Raw genomic sequence first — 21,583 nt, 5'->3', positions numbered from 1 at the left:
GTATTTTAATCAGGAAGCTCTTTTAATTAATAAAATTTTAAAAAAATTGTGAAAATTATGCTCAGTAATATTTCATTTATACTCAAGGGTGAAAAGTTGGACGGTTGGAAATTCTTAGATATGAGTATCATGAGAATAAAGGGTACAATTAAAGTGAATTTAGTATTCCATCTACGAAAATTAAATTTAAGGAGAATTTAATGATTGAATATTTCAGCTCCAAAACTTTTTACTTTAATAGTAGCTAGCTGAAATAATAATAATTATAATTTTGATGTTTTCATAAGATTATTAGTATTAATACCACTTCTTTTATGTTTGTATATTTCCATATTTTATTTAGTTTTAAAACTTTTTATAATGTGCATATCCTGATCATGTGATTTAATTTTTTAATTCTTATAAATATAATTCTTGTCTAAATAATAATTAATTGAGACTTTTATAAATCTAATCTTACGACATTAATTAATATTGTTCACTTAATTTATATTTGTCGTGTAATTTCTAAATAATTCTGGTCCAAATAATAATTAATTGAGGCATTTATAATAAAAACTTTGTTCGTCGATATTTCACCTTACAAAAACACTGTGATATAATGTCATTTTACGAAGAATTTCCCTTCCATCCAATAAATTTAAAACATAAGACAAAATCCACCGGAAGTTTGATTTTCACCCCCAACAAATTCCGTCATCTTCGCCAAGTAAATCGACTCAGAACGCCGGTAATCGATAGCCGGGGAAGCACCGAGCACTTCCCAATATTGTCAATGTACAAAAGTTTAAATTGAGTTTAAAAGTCCGTTAAGTACTTAATTCTTATCACTTCTGGCGCATTAGCGTGGAAAAAGTGAATTGCATTTTACGCCGACAATAAATCACGTAGGTAACGGGACGAGCGACGGGAACGGGCGAAACATGAAAAATAGCCGGAATGAATAAGTTTGCAAAATGATAAAAGCCCGAGCTTTCGCCGACGCGCCCGTGTAAATAATTTCGCAAACTATAAAAAAAGACATCGCCACGCCGCCACCATTATTCATCCGAAAACCGAATCTGGGGGGAGGGTGGCGGCAACGGTAGCATTTCCATAAGCTGACCCTGGAAAACTTCCAACTCTTTCGTTGGGCTCAAGGGGTGAACGTACGTCGCCTTCAAGATCTAACGCGACATTTGAATCGTCGCCGAGTCAGACGGCAATTTCCCATTTTATAATTCGGTAAAGCGTCGGCCGCAAATCAGCCGTGCACGGAATAATTCGATTGTGTTTAAAACCTCGATTGGCATTCGAAATTGTGCTATTTGCTTCCGATTTTGCGATCGACTACCCTCGAAACATGCTCAAACAATGGGATTAATTTTCTACGAGCCGATTCTTTGTTATGGTTGTTGATTAATGCGGTTCCCCGTTTGTGTATCGCATTTTGCGTTTTTGTAATCATTTAAAACCGCCAATGCACACAATTTAACCACTGTTTATTTATGGATGAATAACGAGGGTTTGCTAATTTTTTATTTAATACCATATGTTATAATATCAGTATCAATAACGGTGTGTATGAATGCAATAATTAATTATAACATTAACGTAGGTGATTACACATTTCACCACATAATGGTTTGCTGGGATTTAATTAAAACATATTTTCTGATAAAATTTATTGCAAATGTTTACATGAATTTGTGCTGTGTCTATGGTAGATTGATCTATCAATTTTCTATCGCTATTAAAATCTTGCTAAATTTTATAATGTGTGACTGACATGTTGGAAATATAATGGAGAGAAACAAATTAAATAGACAAACGACCAATCTGCAATTTAATATTTTATTTTTAATTAATGTAATGTTCACGCAGATTTATCATCATTTATATAATTCATCGCTGAAATATGAAACAATTGTGAAACATGAAAAATATGAATTATGATAAATGATGAAATATGAAATATGAAATATAAAATATGAAATATGAAATATGAAATATGAAATATGAAATATGAAATATGAAATATGAAATATGAAATATGAAATATGAAATATGAAATATGAAATATGAAATATGAAATATGAAATATGAAATATGAAATATGAAATATGAAATATGAAATATGAAATATGAAATATGAAATATGAAATATGAAATATGAAATATGAAATATGAAATATGAAATATGAAATATGAAATATGAAATATGAAATATGAAATATGAAATTATGAAATATGAAATATGAAATATGAAATATGGAATATGGAATATGAAGTATGAAGTATGAAATTATAAAATTATGTATAAATATCGTATAACCCAAATTTGAGGCAACAGGCTTAACAGTGCTGATTGTTACAGTTGTTACTCACAATAAATATAATAATTAATTATAAAATTAACGTGTATGATTACACAATTTACCACATAATAATAATTAGAAATTAATTAATACATTTTTCCAATAGTGTTAATTGCAAATATTTACATGAATTATATATTTCCATTTTACCTTGGGGCAGTTTCAATTTGCCTTGTCGAATTTCATTAAATTTCAGTCATTTAGTTTTAATTTTAAAAATTTGATGGCTGCATATTGGATTATTGTTTTCAATTAGCGCGTTAAAACCGATTAAATGGACAACTGGGCAAACTGTAATTCAATAAGTTTTTAATTAATGTTGCCGCAGATTTATCGTCATTTGAAATTATTCACAATGTTCATAAAGGTTAACTAGATAGAAATTTTATAACATACATTTAAACAGTGATTTTTTTACAGATTTTATTTTAGCTTTTATATTTAATTTTAATGAACTTATCACAGTAACTTGAAGCAATGTGGACTTGTATATTAATCAAATTAAATATAATAACACAAATTTATTCTCTAAAAATCTCTTCAAACTTAAATAAAATAAATTCAAATAATAATAAAAACTAATATTTTAACAATCTTTTTTTTTGTTTACTTTCGTCGATACTTTAATGCACATTAATGGATAAATTTACTAAAATCCAGATTCTGGTCAACTGGCTTCATAAAATTGAACTAATTCCTGAATTGTATTACAATCGATACTCTCAGTCGTGAATATAATAATTAATTATAAATTTAGCACATGTAGGTTATACATTTCAGCACATAATACTAATCAAAATGAAATTAAAACATGTTTTCCTAAAATTTTAAACGCAGTTATTACAACAGTTTTATATTTCTACTTTGCCTTTGGGATATTTTCATTTTGCGTTGCTAAAATTCATTAAATTTCAATCATTTATTTTTAATTTAAAAAAAAAATCTGACTGTTTCATATTTGTTTTTTGTATTCAGCTGATGCGTTTAAAAACCGTTTAAAAGGGTAAATGGACCAAGTGTAGTCTGGCAACACTTTTAATTAATCTAGCTTCATTTTTTAAATAATGTCAAATTATTCTTTGTTTGAAGTAGATAAAAATGTGAACATATTTTTTAACAAACAGTTTTCTAATATATGAAATTTCAAAACAGTAATATTAACAGTGTTAATTAATTATAAAAATAATGTAAATGATTAACGTTTAACTACATAATAAATTAATTAAAATATTAAGATGAAAATGTTACATGAAATGTATATTTCACTTATATCTTTGAAATATGTTCAATTTATTTAGTAAAATTCATTTAATTTTAGTAATTTTGTTTTAATTTTAAATTTTATTTATTTAAAAGAAAAAATGGTCAAATTCCTAATTAATTTATTTAAATTTTTATTTAATATAACAAAAATATCAAATTTATAGTGATTTAAAATTATCCACTTCTCAAGAGTTAACTAAATATAAACTTTTACGTTTTAAAAACTGACAAATTGAGAATTCTTATCTGGTTTTCTACATCCATATTTATTTCATTAACATATAAACATCCGACAATCTAAATTCTAGGAAACAGGTTTAATAAAACTGAGGAAGTCGCATATGAACGGTAATTTATAATAACTTAATGAGGTGTTGAATCGAATACTTAAGACATGTAACAAATTTCACTTAGCCATATTAATATTTAAATTTCATTAACTGTCGTAAATTAACATATCCAGCATAATATTAAATAATCCAAATAATCTAGACTAAAAAAAATCGAGTACATGCTCTCTCAGCTTCTAACATCATTAAAATGTTCACGGTACAAATATTTATTCGTCGCTCTTGGAAGGTGTCAAAGAAGTGACACTATATTAAGACGCTATCACAGGATCACGGGGGTTCAAGTACGTAATTACATCATCCTGATTATGCCTTCCTACCTACAGGAAATGGAGTCATTTGTGATCCTTCATCCTTGAATCGATATTAATTTAGAATCCTCGCTCTAGACGCTTCCTGCAAGACACCCTAATTATTTTCCAACTGTCGACATACACGACAAAATTACGTTTAAGCAGATTTCATGTACCAGTTTTCAAATCCCCAGTCGGTTAATTCGATAAAATATTTAACGTGCACAAAAGAAAACATATTGCCCCACATAATCCGTAATAATAGAACGGTTCTTCGTATTGAATAAAGACGATTGGCCCCATAACGTAATCTCGTCAATCACCTCTTTTATTCCTTTTTATTTCGCCAATTTGAAAGGTACGTCTACGACTGCAGGGGGTGGACGTAACAAAATGGACGTCTATTAGAGGGGTGCAATTCGAGGAACGATACGATTGACGGCAGTTTGTTTAGCCTAACTAGATCAGACCCGCCGAAGATTTATTTTGAGGCACACGAAAATTTAGTTGTTTTTGGACGAATCGATACGTCCAAAGTAAGTTTCGGAGCGGGAAAACTCTTCGCCGAGCATTATGAAGGGGAACGGGCCGGATTTATCCGACAGCCGAATCTTCAGTTTTTAATATTGAGTCTGAATTATGGCAAAAAATTGTGTGCCAGATTGAGTTGAAGTAACAGTTTGGAACAGGTCCGGAATAATAATTAATTACCGTGTTGCACTGGAACAATTCCAATCTGTCCGAGCACAATTCTGACAACAGCACGTGAACCAATTCGAGGGGATGGAAAAAAGCGGTATCCATCAAAACGTCTGGGAGTTTTATTCGTTCCATCAACATAACAAAGGACGGTAACGACGGAGGAATGCCGGATCCATCAACCTTGCCGAGCCGACGACGGGACTCCTCTAATCCCGCCAATTATTCCTGGCTTCACGCCCGGGTATCGTCTATTGATTTATTGCGTAATTTTGGATTTTCAATTTGCTGGATATTACCTGCATGAATATTTTAAAATTGCTCAGGGGGCGGAGGTGCGTTGGCCGAATGACGGGAATGGGTTTTGATGAATGTTTAATGTTATCTTTATCAAATATTTGGGTTGGTTGGGGATGCAGAAGCTGGATATGATCAATACAATACATTTACTGTATTGTTGTTTACTATACATTGTGGTATTCTGTTAATTCTGATCAATGTTCATTTTGCTCATATATAGTTTAGTTAACTTTAGTTATCCAGATTAAAAATTATATGATTTTGAAATTATTATATTAATTTTTTTAGTAATCGTTTAAATATGTCTTTTTGTCTCTGGCATATAAATCTGAAAATTTTGAAAAGTTATATTTTATCATTTTCAAATAAAAATTTGTCTTCATTTTAAAGATTCTTATTCTTCAGCCAATTTAACCTTCATGTACTTTGTATACTTGAGAATTATATATTTAGATCTAAGGTAAAATTATGTTAAGATCTCTAAACATCTGAAAAATTATTTTAATATTATATCATTTTCAAATTAAATTAATTATACCTATTTTTTTCATCCTTAAAACATTCTATTGTACATCAAAAAGTTAATCATCAATGAGTCGTTGATTAAAAGGTATTTGATATCTTTAATTTTTTATTTTCTAAGTAATTTCACATAGTCCATTTTGATATATGTTATATTTAGTTCAATTAATTATCTTGTAGAGGATTCAAGCTCTTTTTGAAACTTGTTAGGATTTCTGGATCCTTTTATCTTTGCAATGATGAAATAAATAAAACTACCCTTTGTAATTTGATACTTTCAAAAGATGTTTCCTGAATGCTCTCATAAAAAAACTTTAGAATGAAATTGACTGTACTAGAGAGAAATCAGTATCCATAAAGCTTAATTAAATGAAATAATACAAGTACATGTTTCAAGAGGAACTTTGTTGAATTCCTTGGAAAGTGGAATTTTTCCCTGACGAAATAAAACATAAAACAATATTGTTGTAGTAGATTTGTGTATTCCGGTTGTGTGTGCCACATCATGTAAACATGTGCAATAATACTCATCAGCGTTCCGGAAACTTTTCCTATCTGCGCTTTTTCTAATAGATAGGACGAAATTAATTGAAATTCTACGAACTTTATTATTGCCTGCACACATTCACGCTAGGCGAGGCAAGTTCATTAAAAACCTGTCGGTTTTTCCATAAAAGGCGGAGAATATTGGAAATGTAATAGGGACGATGGGACCGGAGATGAATCGTCCGAAAGCCCTAAACAACTGTTTCCGTTTTTCACAAATCATAGATAAATATTTCTTAATTATAAGTCTGTTCTTGTTGCTCACCGTCCGCAAAAGTATCAATTAATTATGTTCAGGAAGTGCACGGCACAAAAGTAATTTGGTTAATTGATCTCGAGTATAAATCAAAATTAATCCGACGACGGTGACGAAGGCTTTTACGTATTACGCAATTTTGTTGCCTGCGACGTTGCACCCTCCACTTTTGTTGGGCCCCCGACCCCAAAAGCAATTCCTCGGATATAAGCATTTGACTAAAGAAAATTTAATGTACTCGTAGTAATAGAGCCAGGCAGGGGCGTTTTCCACCGCTTATGAATAGTGAATACCTTGAACGCAACTCTCCCCGTTGATTAAATTAATTCGACTCATTAAAATTTTTAGAGGGGGCACCGAACATCTAGAATTAATAAAGGATTAACAAAAATGCTTTGGCTGAATAAGCCGCCTAAATTTCTGAACAACCCCCCAAAAATGGTAAACGTTAGGTTGCCTGCACTCAATGAGGAAATTATTTTTGCGGAGGCCAATTACGGAAAATGTTCGTGTATTGATAAAAAACGTATCGGGGGAGTTATTTGCTGCCAACCAGTTTTCTATTTATTGAGCCAAACACGAAGAGTTTTTGGCAAAATCATTTGTCAGCGAGCTTTAAAGTATTAATTTAAATATTACCTTTTGGATGAATGACTTACACAGAGCTTTTCGGTTCGTTGATGAGATTAATTGCAAATTTACAGAATTGCAATGTGTAACAATATTAAAACTGGAATGTGCATCAAAGGATTGTTTTGTAATATTGTTAATTGTACGTTTTAATGTAGCTTTATGTGGGGTTAGATTTGTTGAATTTTAAGTACAACAAACAGTTTTTAATTAAAATTGATGTGCTATTTACGGAATTAATGAATAAATCAATGGAATCCGCTTATAATTAATCCTGAAATGAAAGAGAAACATAGAAAACAATTCGGTAATAACTTTTTCATAAAAATTTAATTATTGACAACGTGATACTTATTACTTTTTTAGCTGTCAGTATTTATAGTGAATAAAATTACAAAATGATTTGACCTAATAATAATTATCAATCATGACCTGACCGTCATTCCATTGTAGGAGTACACATTAGATATTTTTAATATTTTTATTATTTTTCTTACTAAATTTCTTCAACCTTTACTTTTTTCTGAAGATTGATAAATATTAGATAGATTTTTCATTAAAATTGTCAATTTTAAAGGAAATTTATTTTGAAATTCACTAATTTCTCATAACATAAAATTGATGATGAATGAACAAATATTAACTGAAATTTTTAAGATTACTTTCGACTTTATTCGATTTATTATAGTAAATTTTCAAATTTTTTTAGTGAAAATTGAGAAACTATCTGAATTTTTAATTTATTTGTTTTGATTATTTTAGTTTTTTTATTTTATTAATTTCATCTTAAATTTGAATATTTCCTTTATTAATTAATGTAATATGATTTCACATAATATGTGAATTATTATTTTTCTTTTTTAGTTTTTATTATATACAGTTTTTTTTTACATTTATTGAATTCATTTATAATTTACATAAATATATGTATTATTTATACAAATAATAGAAATTCCTGACAATTAATTGCTTAATTTTAGTAACTTTCAATGTTTAATAAATATTGGGATGAATATTAGCTGAATATTAATTTTGAGAAAATTACGCAAATATATTAATCATAATTTGGAAAAATTTGCTGTATTTTACGTTAATATTGATATTGAATTTTCAATTTTAGTGGCCATTATAAAATTTTATTTTAATTTTTTCGTATTTTCATATATTTCATATATTTCATGTTTATTTTTAAATATAAAAATAAATTTGATACTAAATTTATTATATTAATTAATTTAAGGTGTCAAAATCAATCGACTATATTTTAAAATTTTTAATTATGGTTTTCACTATTTTTTTTAGTTTTTATTTTCAACTATTTCTTATATTTTATACATAAATATATACATAACCGAAATTTTTGTCAATTGCATAATTTTAATAATTTTCAAAATTTCCTCAACTTTTGAGGATATTATTCCCAAAATTCTCCAATATTAGTGAATTATCATAATATGTTAGTAAAAATTTATAAGAATTTTTTTGTAAAATTGACATTGAATTTTCAATTTTAGTGATAATTACATTTTTTTCTGTGTAATTTCATCTTGCATTCAGATATTCTGTATATTAATAATAAACATTTTGATATTTAAATAAATTGTTACTATAATACTGCAACAAATTTATTATATTAATAATGTATAATATAATAACATATAATAATAATACAATATAATTTAAAATGTCAAAATTAATTGATTATATTTTAAAATTCAAAAATATTCCAAAATTAACATATTTTAAAAGAAATTTATTCTGAAGTTGACATCTAAGAATTTCATATTTCTTAATATTTTATTATAAACTGACAAATATTAATTAAAGTTTTCCAATATTCGTAACATTTTATTCATATATTTTCACATTTTTTAGTGAAAATTTATAAAAAAAGTTGAATTTTTCATTAAAAATGAAAATTTTGAATAAAATTTGGTCTGAAATATCATTAAAATTATTAATTTTTAGTAATATTAACTTAACATCCATTTAAATTTTAAATACCCCTATTTAAAAGTTTGTATAAACATTTAAAAAAATATTTTTAGACTCAATTCTAGTAATTTCTGCGATAATAGAAATTCAGGCGCCTCCTCTATTGAAAGCTGGCAAAGTTAATAAGTAATCTAAACTTCGTACTAGCTTCATAATAGAAACTCATACAATAACCCATTTAACTATCTTATTACCCCCCATTAAACCACTCGTTCTCGGACTAAATAAATCAAATCGAACGCCGAACGACGATAGTAAAGAGAATCGACGCAATTAAAGGCCGTAGTTAATCATATCTGAGTGCTTTTATCAAGTATTATAATTCAGCAATAATGTTCCTCTCGACGGAAAACCGAATGCGTTAGCGAGTGTCCTTAATGAGATTTTAACATCGACAACCTAAGACCCCCTCGTTCGACTTTGATTGTAAACGCAAACTCCGGGAAGGATGGGAATGCTCCATGGGAATGGCGATACAAAGGAACGCGGAGGAACGAAACCACTTCCACATGTACAACTTTAATTATCGGGTTTGACATCCACCGAGTGTTATTGGGAGGTCGGACAGACACTTGTGAAATGAATCGAACGAAAATTCTACGCATGCTGGATCGATGTTTTTGTACACTGAACACAAACCAGGAGTAGGCATTCGTTACTACCGAAATGTGTCCATTTACTTTACTTTAGTTTTGTGTTTCCCATTAATATGGAAAGGGAGAATCATCAAAAGTTAGAAATTGGACATATTAGAGATATTTCTACCGTACATACTTCAAAAAAGAAATTTTGTAATTAAATAGCATTAGTTCGAACGAAAACAGACAACCTTTTGTTGAACATAAAAGTGATTGGTTGGACCAGTAACTCACAAAGAAGAGCCAAACATGTCCGATTCCAAACAAAAATCACAGGCCACATAAAAACATAAAATGGTTGATGTGTATTGACTTTATTCGGTCGTCGGTCAATTCCACAGAAACGTCACGATTCCATTCCGTTCCCAAGCTCCCCCCATTAGTCCATTCACCCTCCAGCTTTAACGACATAATTCTCAAGTATGGGTAATTTCGTTTACGGGCCCGTCTTGGTTTTTGGGGCGCTTCCAACACGCACTTTATGGCGCTGCCAAATGCAGATAATGCAGTCTGGTATTCCACACGATGGACAGCATCCTAAAAGGTTTTCATGGAGGGCGTAATGGACAATGAGACTTTTGGAATGGATATTGAGACGAGTTTGTTCCCTAATTGCGGACGTTTCGCTCGCAATTCGGCCTCTATTTAATTATTGAGCTGAAACAACTGTTAATAACTGCTGATCACGCATCAGAAGTGAAACTAAAAGTTGAATGTTGCCATTTTATTTCAAGTATAAATATAAAATGTAATAATAATTGTTTAATACTTGTGAGAGTTGCGCAAAAGATAAACAGCCAAGCTGTGTAACGGGTTGGCAGGTCTGGTGGTACCAATTTCTTCCAAAGCATCGACTAATATAGGTAAGACAGTTTTACCTAAATACTCCTCCACATCCAGATGGGAATGATCTTCTTCTACTGGTTTTTCCTGGGTGTTGTCTAGCTGCCTTTGCAATTTTTCAATCATAGCTATCTGAGAGCACCCTACCTTATGGGGACACACTTCTTGGTCAATATTAATTTCTTTTTGTTTTAATCTGATGTTATCAGATATATTAGTCAGTCCAGATTCACAATGCGATATACGAAGTTGCGTATGGTGAGGCTTCAAAGCTTCAAAGTTCACTGATTTGTCTCTGAACAATCTGGAAGGGTCCTCATGAATTTTACCATCCTTCTTTCCTTTCTTATCTTGCGCCATAATTGATAAATATAAAGTTGTATAAGTCTGTTATAAAATCAACTGACAGTAGTGGTTTGTTTAAATTGAGTTTGACAATCAACCGATATAATCAACAAATTCATGGAACGGTTCCTATGGCTTCAGGTGCACCCACCCCCGCTTTAATTTATTTTACCTAGCATCCAGCCGTAAAAGCCGATCTTATCCCTAACAAGAATAATGCGAAACGGCGCCCTTTGCAATAACGGCGTCGCATTTACATGTGATCCGTCCTCTAGGCGGCGAGGTGTCGGCATCGCAGCGGAATGTAAATGCACCTAACCCCTGTGTACATAGTCTAATTTTCGAATGGCGTAAGTCAAATGCGGGGTAGCGGGCCTTTGTCGACATGATTCGGGTACAGCCAAAAGGTACGAGGTTACGTTTTCAATGGAAATTGTGATTGCCAATGCAAACTCTGGAATTCTTTGCAGGATTTGCCGGTATTGTTCTGAAGGATTATTTTTTGTTCCTGTTTTGTTATAATCAATTCCTTAGAAACGGCATATTCTTAATAATGTATTCTCTTTTATTCTGATATTTTTCCAATTGTCTTTATAATATTTTCTTTAGAATATTAACAGAAATAAACTATATTTTTCCTTGGATGGGAATTGAGAATTCCAATGCAAACTCTGCAATACGCTGGAGGATTTTTATTGATCTGAAGGGTTATTTAGTTTGTCTAAACTATTTTTTGTAATGCTTTAATTCTTTGGAACCTCCATATTCTTACTGATAGTTATTCACTCGGCATTTGACATTACTAATACCTTATCATATTATCCAGAAGAAATTAACTTTATTAATGGAAATTGAAATTGCCAATAACTCTCCAATTTATTGAATGTTATTCTTTCGTTCCTTATATGTTTCATATTCTTAATGATGTTTAATTTCTCTTAAGTTTTATCATTTATAAAATAGTCTGTGGTATTGAAATTTAAATATTAGTTTATTAACATAATGAACTTAACTTTCTTGGTACCTGTTCCATGAGGACTGTATTTACAAATAGATGTAATATAAACTGTGGTGTAGGATTTGTTACCTTTCAAAATGTTAGTGATCTGAAGGATTGTTGATCTTTTCAAAGTAGTTTTTGTAACCCTTTCGTCCCTTCACGATTCATATTCTTAATTATGAAATAATAGATGAAATACATGAAATACATGAAATAGATGAAATATATGATATATATGAAAGATGTAAAATATGTGAAATATATGAAATATGTGAAATATATGAAATACATGAAATAGAGGAAATATATGAACTATATGAAGTATATGAAGTATATGAACTATATGAAATATATGAAATATATGAAATATATGAAATATATGAAATATATGAAATATATGAAATATATGAAATATATGAAATATATGAAATATATGAAATATATGAAATATATGAAATATATGAAATATATGAAATATATGAAATATATGAAATATATGAAATATATAAAATATATGAAATATATGAAATATATGAAATATATGAAATATATGAAATATATGAAATATATGAAATATATGAAATATATGAAATATATGAAATATATGAAATATATGAAATATATGAAATATATGAAATATGTGAAATATATGTATTATATAAAACATATGAAATATCAGAAATATGTGAAATATATGAAATATCAGAAATATGTGAAATATATGAAATATGTGAAATATGTGAAATATGTGAAATATGTAAAACATGTAAAATATGTGAAATATATGAAATATATAAAATATATAAAATATATGAAATATATGAAATATATGAAATATATGAAATATGTGAAATATATGTATTATATAAAACATATGAAATATCAGAAATATGTCAAATATATGAAATATCAAAAATATGTGAAATATATGAAATATGTGAAATATGTGAAACATGTAAAATATGTGAAATATATGAAATATATAAAATATATGAAATATATGAAATATATGAAATATATGAAATATATGAAATATATGAAATATATGAAATATATGAAATATATGAAATATATGAAATATATGAAATATATGAAATATATGAAATATATGAAATATATGAAATATATGAAATATATGAAATATATGAAATATATGAAATATATGAAATATCAGAAATATATGAAATATCAGAAATATGTAAAATATATGTATTATATAAAACATATGAAATATCAGAAATATGTGAATTATATGAAATATATGTATTATATGAAATATGTGAAATATACGTATTATATGAAATATATGAATATGTGAAATATGTGAAATATGTGAAATATGTGAAACATGTAAAATATGTGAAATATATGAAATATATGAAATACATGAAATACATACATGAAATAGATGAAACAGATGAAATAGATGAAATAGATGAAATAGATGAAATAGATGAAATAGATGAAATAGATGAAATAGATGAAATAGATGAAATAGATGAAATAGATGAAATACATGAAATAGATGAAACATATGAAATATGTGAAATATATGAAATAAATGAAATGAAATATATGAAATATATGAAACATATGAAACATATGAAACATATGAAACATATGAAATATATGAAATATATGAAATATATGAAATATATGAAATATATGAAATATATGAAATATATGAAATATATGAAATATATGAAATATATGAAATATATGAAATATATGAAATATATGAAATATATGAAATATATGAAATATATGAAATATATAAAATATATGAAATATATGAAATATATGAAATATATGAAATATATGAAATATATGAAATATATGAAATATATGAAATATATGAAATATATGAAATATATGAAATATATGAAATATATGAAATATATGAAATATATGAAATATGTGAAATATATGTATTATATAAAACATATGAAATATCAGAAATATGTGAAATATATGAAATATCAGAAATATGTGAAATATATGAAATATGTGAAATATGTGAAATATGTGAAATATGTAAAACATGTAAAATATGTGAAATATATGAAATATATTTCATATATAAAATATATGAAATATATGAAATATATGAAATATATGAAATATATGAAATATATGAAATATGTGAAATATATGTATTATATAAAACATATGAAATATCAGAAATATGTCAAATATATGAAATATCAAAAATATGTGAAATATATGAAATATGTGAAATATGTGAAATATGTGAAACATGTAAAATATGTGAAATATATGAAATATATAAAATATATAAAATATATGAAATATATGAAATATATGAAATATATGAAATATATGAAATATATGAAATATATGAAATATATGAAATATATGAAATATATGAAATATATGAAATATATGAAATATATATATATATATATATATATATAACTTAACTTTCTTTGTACCTTCTCCATGAGGACTGTATTTACTAATAGAAGTAACAGAAACTGTGGAATTCTTCGTAGAATTTGTTACCTTTCAAAATGTTAGTGACCTGAAGGATTGTTTATCTTTTCAAAGTACTTTTTGTAACCCTTTCGTCCCTTTCAGGGTTCATATTCTTTATTATATTTATCCTCTTTAAATTCTGTCATTTCTAAAACATTCTTTAGTTTTGTAATTTGGATGTTTATTAACATAATGAATTAATCTTTCTTGGTACATGGTCATTGACCATGGAAAACTGAGTTTACCAATGTAATTGTGGTGATAGTAAGAATTATTTATTTATGTTTGTAACTGAATAGATCGAATATGACTACTAACAAAGCCTTGGCCAAGAAATGCTGTGTTCTGAGATGAGCACCATTAATATTTGTGCCTTAATTTTTATTTTATAAGAATACTTCTTCCTGTTAAAACAAAATGCACCTAATTTAGGACCTCGAACTTGCCATAAACAGTGCAGCTAATTATAACCCTTCAAAAGCCCATTAAACATGCAAACTGCCGGTGTAATTCAGCTGATCGTTTATTGTGGACAAGGAATATCGGATCACCAAGTGACAACCTACAGAGCACCAGCATTAAACGCGACCAGATTTACTGTTCTATAGGTTTAATTTCACGGTAAATTGCACCGGCGATTCCTGTTGCTGGGTATCCGACCGAAATGGGCAACAACACAAATGCAATCAAGTTTATGTGAACATTGATTTTAGTGCCGGTCCATGTACATACAACCTGCAAACGTAATGCATGTCAATGTGTCCTGAATTGGCGAACATTTATTGTCATAAGTAAAACCGGACTATTTTTATTTTTTCGCCCGACAAATTGGAATTGACCCGTGGCAAAAGGAGTCATTAAAAAACGATGATTAAAAACAAATCGAATCGCTTTAATCGGGTTTATGTCGCACAAAGGAAATTGCAGCAAGCCCTGAACTAATAATGAAAAATCGCCTGCGAAAAACCGGCGTGGCGAATCCGTTTTAAAACAATTAAGCGTCCTTTTGTTTTATTGGCGGCGTGCACTTCATTAATGGATTGATTTATGCCGCGGATGCCTATTAATTATGGATGGGGGATGCTAGATTCGATGTTGAACTGTCAATTTGGCGGCATAACGCGATTAAAAACGGAATTGATTAGCGACAATGCAGCGTACATTTATGTCACAGTTTTATTGCCGATTTTAAACAGTCATTTTTTTTAGTTGCTGGCTGTAGGGGTTGGAAAATTGATGTTTGGAGGGGCTCATGTAAAGTAGGCACTCGATTATAATAAACAAAAACAATTTCGACGCCGTTTTTTGACACACTATGCGACAAAAAATTGGAGTTATTAAGGATAATTTCCGCACGATTTTTGATCGGGTGGTGGAAGAATCGGTCGACCGAAAGGGTCGATTTGACATTGGAAATTATGTAGCAAATTTTAAATGAAAGTTTCGGCTGGCCCATAAATTTGCCTCCTTCCGCGAGGCATTGGGGTGTTTCTATGACAACAGAAGACCTGCACGTTGGAGTTGTTTTGATCAAATTCACTCTCTTATCTGTCTGCGAACGGACGGTTTCACTATGCGCTAATTATGAGGTGCTCCGTCCTCATTGTTTCGTGTTTTACTCCATTCGTACACGTGTAATAAACACTTTTGTCTCTTATTGTGCACCGGGCGACAATACGGAATTAAAGTTCGTTTTGTTGCGTTTAATGCGTTTTGAAATTTTATGGGTTGCCTGAAATATTTTAATTAATGTTTTATTAAGCCCTTGTTTGGTGTTGTTTAATTAAAACTTATGCTGGGGATTTTATGCATTTTTATAATTAAATTTTTAAACCATTTTAAAAAAAATCAAATGTGTACTAAAAAATATTTGTTTTCTTGAATTTTTCACGAATTTAAGTAAATATGTTTTTTGTATTTAATTATTATAGTTTAAATTATGCAAAACTTTATGAATCACTTTAACATCTTTACTTCTTTACAATTAAACGTTTAATTAATATTTCATTCTACTTTTTTAAACCTTAAAAATATAGAAATGTATAATGTAAAGTATAAAATATTAATAAATAAAAGTACAAAATGTAATAAAATGTGAAATATATTAAACATATATATGAAATATGTGAAATATGTGAAATATGTGAAATATGTGAAATATATGAAATATATGGAATATATGAAATGTATGAAATATATGAAAAATATGAAATATGTGAAATATATAAAATATATGAAATACATGAAATATGTGTAATATGTGAAATATATGGAATATATTAAATATATGAAATATATGAAATATATAAAATATATGAAATATATGAAATATATGAAACATATAAAATATATGAAATATGCGAAATATATAAAATATATGAACTATATGAAATACATGAAATATGTGAAATATGTGAAATATGTGAAATATATGAAATATATGAATTATATGAAATATATGAAATATATGAAATATATGAAATATACGAAATATATGAAATATATGAAATATATGAAATATATGAAATATATGAAATATATGAAATATATGAAATATATAAAATATATGAAATATATGAAATATATTAAATATATGAAATATATTAAATATATGAAATATATGAAATATATGAAATATATGGAATATATGAAATATATGAAATATATGAAATATATGAAATATATGAAACATATAAAATATATGAAATATGCGAAATATATAAAATATATGAACTATATGAAATACATGAAATATGTGAAATATGTGAAATATGTGAAATATATGAAATATATGAAATATATGAAATATATGAAATATATGAAATATATGAAATATATGGAATATATGAAATATATGAAATATATGAAATATATGAAATATATAAAATATATGAAATATATGAAATATATAAAATATATGAAATATATGAAATATATAAAATATATGAAATATATGAAATATATGAAATATGTGAAATATGTGAAATATATGAAATATATGAAATATATGAAATATATGAAATATATGAAATATATGAAATATATAAAATATATGAAATATATGAAATATATTAAATATATGAAATATATTAAATATATGAAATATATGAAATATATGAAATATATGGAATATATGAAATATATGAAATATATGAAACATATAAAATATATGAAATATGCGAAATATATAAAATATATGAACTATATGAAATACATGAAATATGTGAAATATGTGAAATATGTGAAATATATGAAATATATGAAATATATGAAATATATGAAATATATGAAATATATGAAATATATGGAATATATGAAATATATGAAATATATGAAATATATAAAATATATGAAATATATGAAATATATAAAATATATGAAATATATGAAATATATGAAATATATAAAATATATGAAATATATGAAATATATGAAATATGTGAAATATGTGAAATATATGAAATATATGAAATATATGAAATATATGAAATATATGAAATATATGAAACATATGAAATATATGAATGATTTCCTTTATTTAATTATCATAATTTAAAATATGTAATAGTACTATTTTTTTTGAAAAAATCTATGACATTTAACATTTTAGTTCTTTAATCTTTTTTGATAATTTATTCATTTTGTGACAAATTATATACGTAAATATTGAAATAAGAAGTAAAGATATAATACTTTTTAATACAATACTTGACCTGAATATGTTTATTTAAAAAGTTAGTTTTTAAATCAAGATTAAAATTTCAAAAAACTATTTAGTCTAAAACATGTGATTTCTTTATATTATGTGTTTATATATAAATTATATTTAGGTTAAGTTTCTTAACTTAAAATGTGAAAAATAATATTTTTTTAAATATTGCACCCTAACCTCCTTTATTAAATATGATTAATTTAAAATTTTATTATTTTTTATGTAGTTTATGATTAAAAAAATAAAATATGAATTAAACAATACATTTTTAAAAATTTTCTTCATTTAATAACACATTTAATTTAAAAATTTATTGGCCTTATTTCGCTATATAATAATTAAGGGTAGTGCGAGAAAATTTATACCGTTTTCCATCGTAACCAGCATTTTCGTGTCGTCCCACCCCCAAACCGGCCCGAAAACATATTCGTTCTCATTCTGTGGGTCAATGGAACATGGCAAACGCAATCCCCCGAACGATAATTCTTTATCTGTCGAAGGCGTATCGGGGCGTCGCGACGCTCCGTTCCCGAAATAATGGGATATAGTCCATATATCGGCTTACAGATTGGCGTCGTAGACATCGCCACCGCCGCACTATATCATCATTAACCAAGTGCAACGTACTTTCCGGGTGTTTCCGGGGGTGAGTTTGCGGACGTCGCCACCCCGGCACATTTTCACGTTTTGCTTTGTCTGCATTTGTCAGGGTCCCCCCTTTGATATGAATGGAGTGAGCTTCCTACGCCGCACTCCAAACGATATCGCCAATGGCTGTCTGCGTGTCGATGGGGGAACTGTGACGTTGTTATTTCCTAAATTGTGTTATTTTAAAAATCCCTAAGAGAATGCAAGGAGCGCTTACGGATCCATTTGTATGATGCGGGGATCCGGAATGTGGTGTCCGCATGAAGATTGAACTGCTGAATGATGGTGAATGGGAGTTTCTACTGATTTTTTAAAGGCGGGTCAAAGTTTCGGATGGGGCTGAAACGATTGATAAGTTGAAAGCTTTTAAAGTAAATGCAAAGCAATTTAAACACTTCAAAAGGCGATTTGTTTGGAAAAGTATCTTTTTAAAAAATTATTAGAATGAAATGGGATAGATACTTCATATACATTATTCAAAGGTAAAATTCAATAAAAAGAGAGTAGATAAAAAATATTGCTATTATTATTATTTACTGATATTTTAGAGGTGGGTCAAAATTTTAAATAGATACAAAACGTTTGAAAAATGGGAAAAATATAATAAAATAAAAAAAAAATATATAAAAATAAAATCAATCTCTCTGATATTATTTTTTTTCATTCATTAATTCATTCAAAATTTAAAATATCTTCATACCACTAAAAACTTTTAACGTAATAGTAATTTGATAGATTTCCTTGGGCAGGTCAAAGGTTTAGATGGGTTTAAAAGGACTAAATATTAGAAATTTTTTAAAGTAAATTCGAAATATTTTGAACACTTCAAAGAGCCCTTTGTTTAGAAAACTATATCCTTTGTATAAATTACAATAAAACCAACTACAAAATAAAGTTTTTGAATAATTTTAATCTACCTGAAATTATTTTATTACATAAAATAATTTTATTAAAATATTGTAATATAAATCTTCAAGCAAATAAAAAATTTATTACAATAATACATATTTTGACTGCTTTTCTAAAACAAGTAAAAGTGTTAGACATTAAATAGATTGCGAAGCTTTTAAAGTAAATATGAAATAAGTGAATAACAAAGAATAAATCCTAATGATAAATATTTTTGACTGCTTTTTTAAGGGTAAGTAAAAGTTGTAGATGGGCCTAAAGTAGATGTGAAACAAGTATTTAAAAAACTTTTTTTTACATTATACCAATCAGAAAAAAGTATTCCTTTAGTTTTGAAGGGATGAATATTTTTCCAAATTACATATATCATTCAGAGACAAATTTCAAGAAAAACTACTCAGATATAAAAAATGAGTATTTGAATTTAATTTCATTAGAATATCAGAATATAGAATTTCATCATGCAAATAAAGATTATAGCAATAATAAATATTGTTTGACTGCTTTTTTGAGCCAACCCACAGTCTTTGACGAATCAAGAAAATCGAAGCTTTTAAAAATAAATGTAAAACAAATAAAACACTTCAAAGAATGATCTGTTTAGAGAACTATTATTATATAAAAAAGCTTTCCAATAAGATTTGTACAGATGGATATTTTTCTTAATTGTATACATTTTCCAAAGACAAAATCCAATGAAAACCATATAAATGTATAAAAATATAAAAAATGTAAATGTGAAACAAACTAAGCACTTCAAAAATTTATTTGTTTAGAATACATATTATATTCAATTTAATTAGAAATATGAAATACTAACATTATTGCTTCAAAAAATAGTTTATATAAGCAATAACTTGTTAAGTAATGAGTATCAACAATTTCCTGATTTACAAAATATGTTGCATCACTGAGTGTTTGTTTTGAGATTGCAAACACAAAGGCCACGAAGCGTTACTGATAAATTCGCAAGCTCATTATTTGTCCAGCCCAGTCAAAGTCAAATAAAACCGAAATACTGTGTGCACTTGTACAAAGAGAAATGCACAATCCTGCGGAAACTGAATTTCAACACGGCTCGTGTGTACCGGAATTTGTAACCCCGTCCCTCCCAGACTGAAAACCACAATCTCCCCGTTTACACACATCATGCCTTATTTATCAGATGCATTTCTACATAATTCACAAAAAGATTGCGAACAAACACAAGAAATCCAATTAGATGCAAATAATTGATACGAACGCCGTCAGTCGAAAGCCAAACAAGCAAACTTCCCGTCGACTCTCTCACTCCGGGTCTTAATTAAAAACTTTTTTGCCGTCGATCCCGAAATGCGGTGCATCAAAGTTGGACGTCGAGATCGATACAAATACTAACCGTGTTGTTTTTGTTGCAGACTGAATTATCGCACAACTTGCAGCAATTGTCGGAACGAGCCAGATCGACTACGGAATTCATACAGCGTCTCAAAGGGATGAGCGATAAAGTTAACGTAAGTAGCGGGGATTCCCCGAAACAACCAGGAGGGGGAGGGTTTAAATCACGGGTTGGACGGTCCGGATTGATTTGTTGCTCTCGGACGAACGAATCCGATCCGGACTGGTGGCGAAATTGTTCCTGATGAGTTGGCGTTTTATGATAATGTAATATGTTTATTTCTGTGGATGCCAATCAGAATTTACGGCCAATCTTGCCACAAGACTAAATTTGGTGAGGGAAAAAGAGAATTAAGTTTTTGGTTCAGGATTTATTTGAAAAAAATTGAATCAAATACACTGTT

The 21,583-nt window shown here is 27.8% G+C and overlaps 1 protein-coding gene across 1 annotated transcript in view; it reads left to right on the top strand.

Moving 5' to 3' along the window:
* LOC109597960 (E3 ubiquitin-protein ligase TRIM9) overlaps window positions 1–21,583 on the top strand; it is an 89,715-nt gene that overhangs the window by 49,406 nt on the left and 18,726 nt on the right. Inside the window, exon 2 of the mRNA XM_020013750.2 lies at window positions 21,200–21,295. Coding sequence (XP_019869309.1) covers window positions 21,200–21,295 — 96 coding nt within the window. The remainder of the gene's footprint in view (window positions 1–21,199; window positions 21,296–21,583) is intronic.

The sequence above is a fragment of the Aethina tumida genome, chromosome 7, assembly GCF_024364675.1.
Source record: "Aethina tumida isolate Nest 87 chromosome 7, icAetTumi1.1, whole genome shotgun sequence".
In the NCBI taxonomy this organism is placed as follows: Eukaryota; Metazoa; Arthropoda; class Insecta; order Coleoptera; family Nitidulidae; genus Aethina; species Aethina tumida.
Note: the sequence above shows the minus strand (reverse complement) of the source record. Positions and strands in the feature narration are given on the sequence as shown.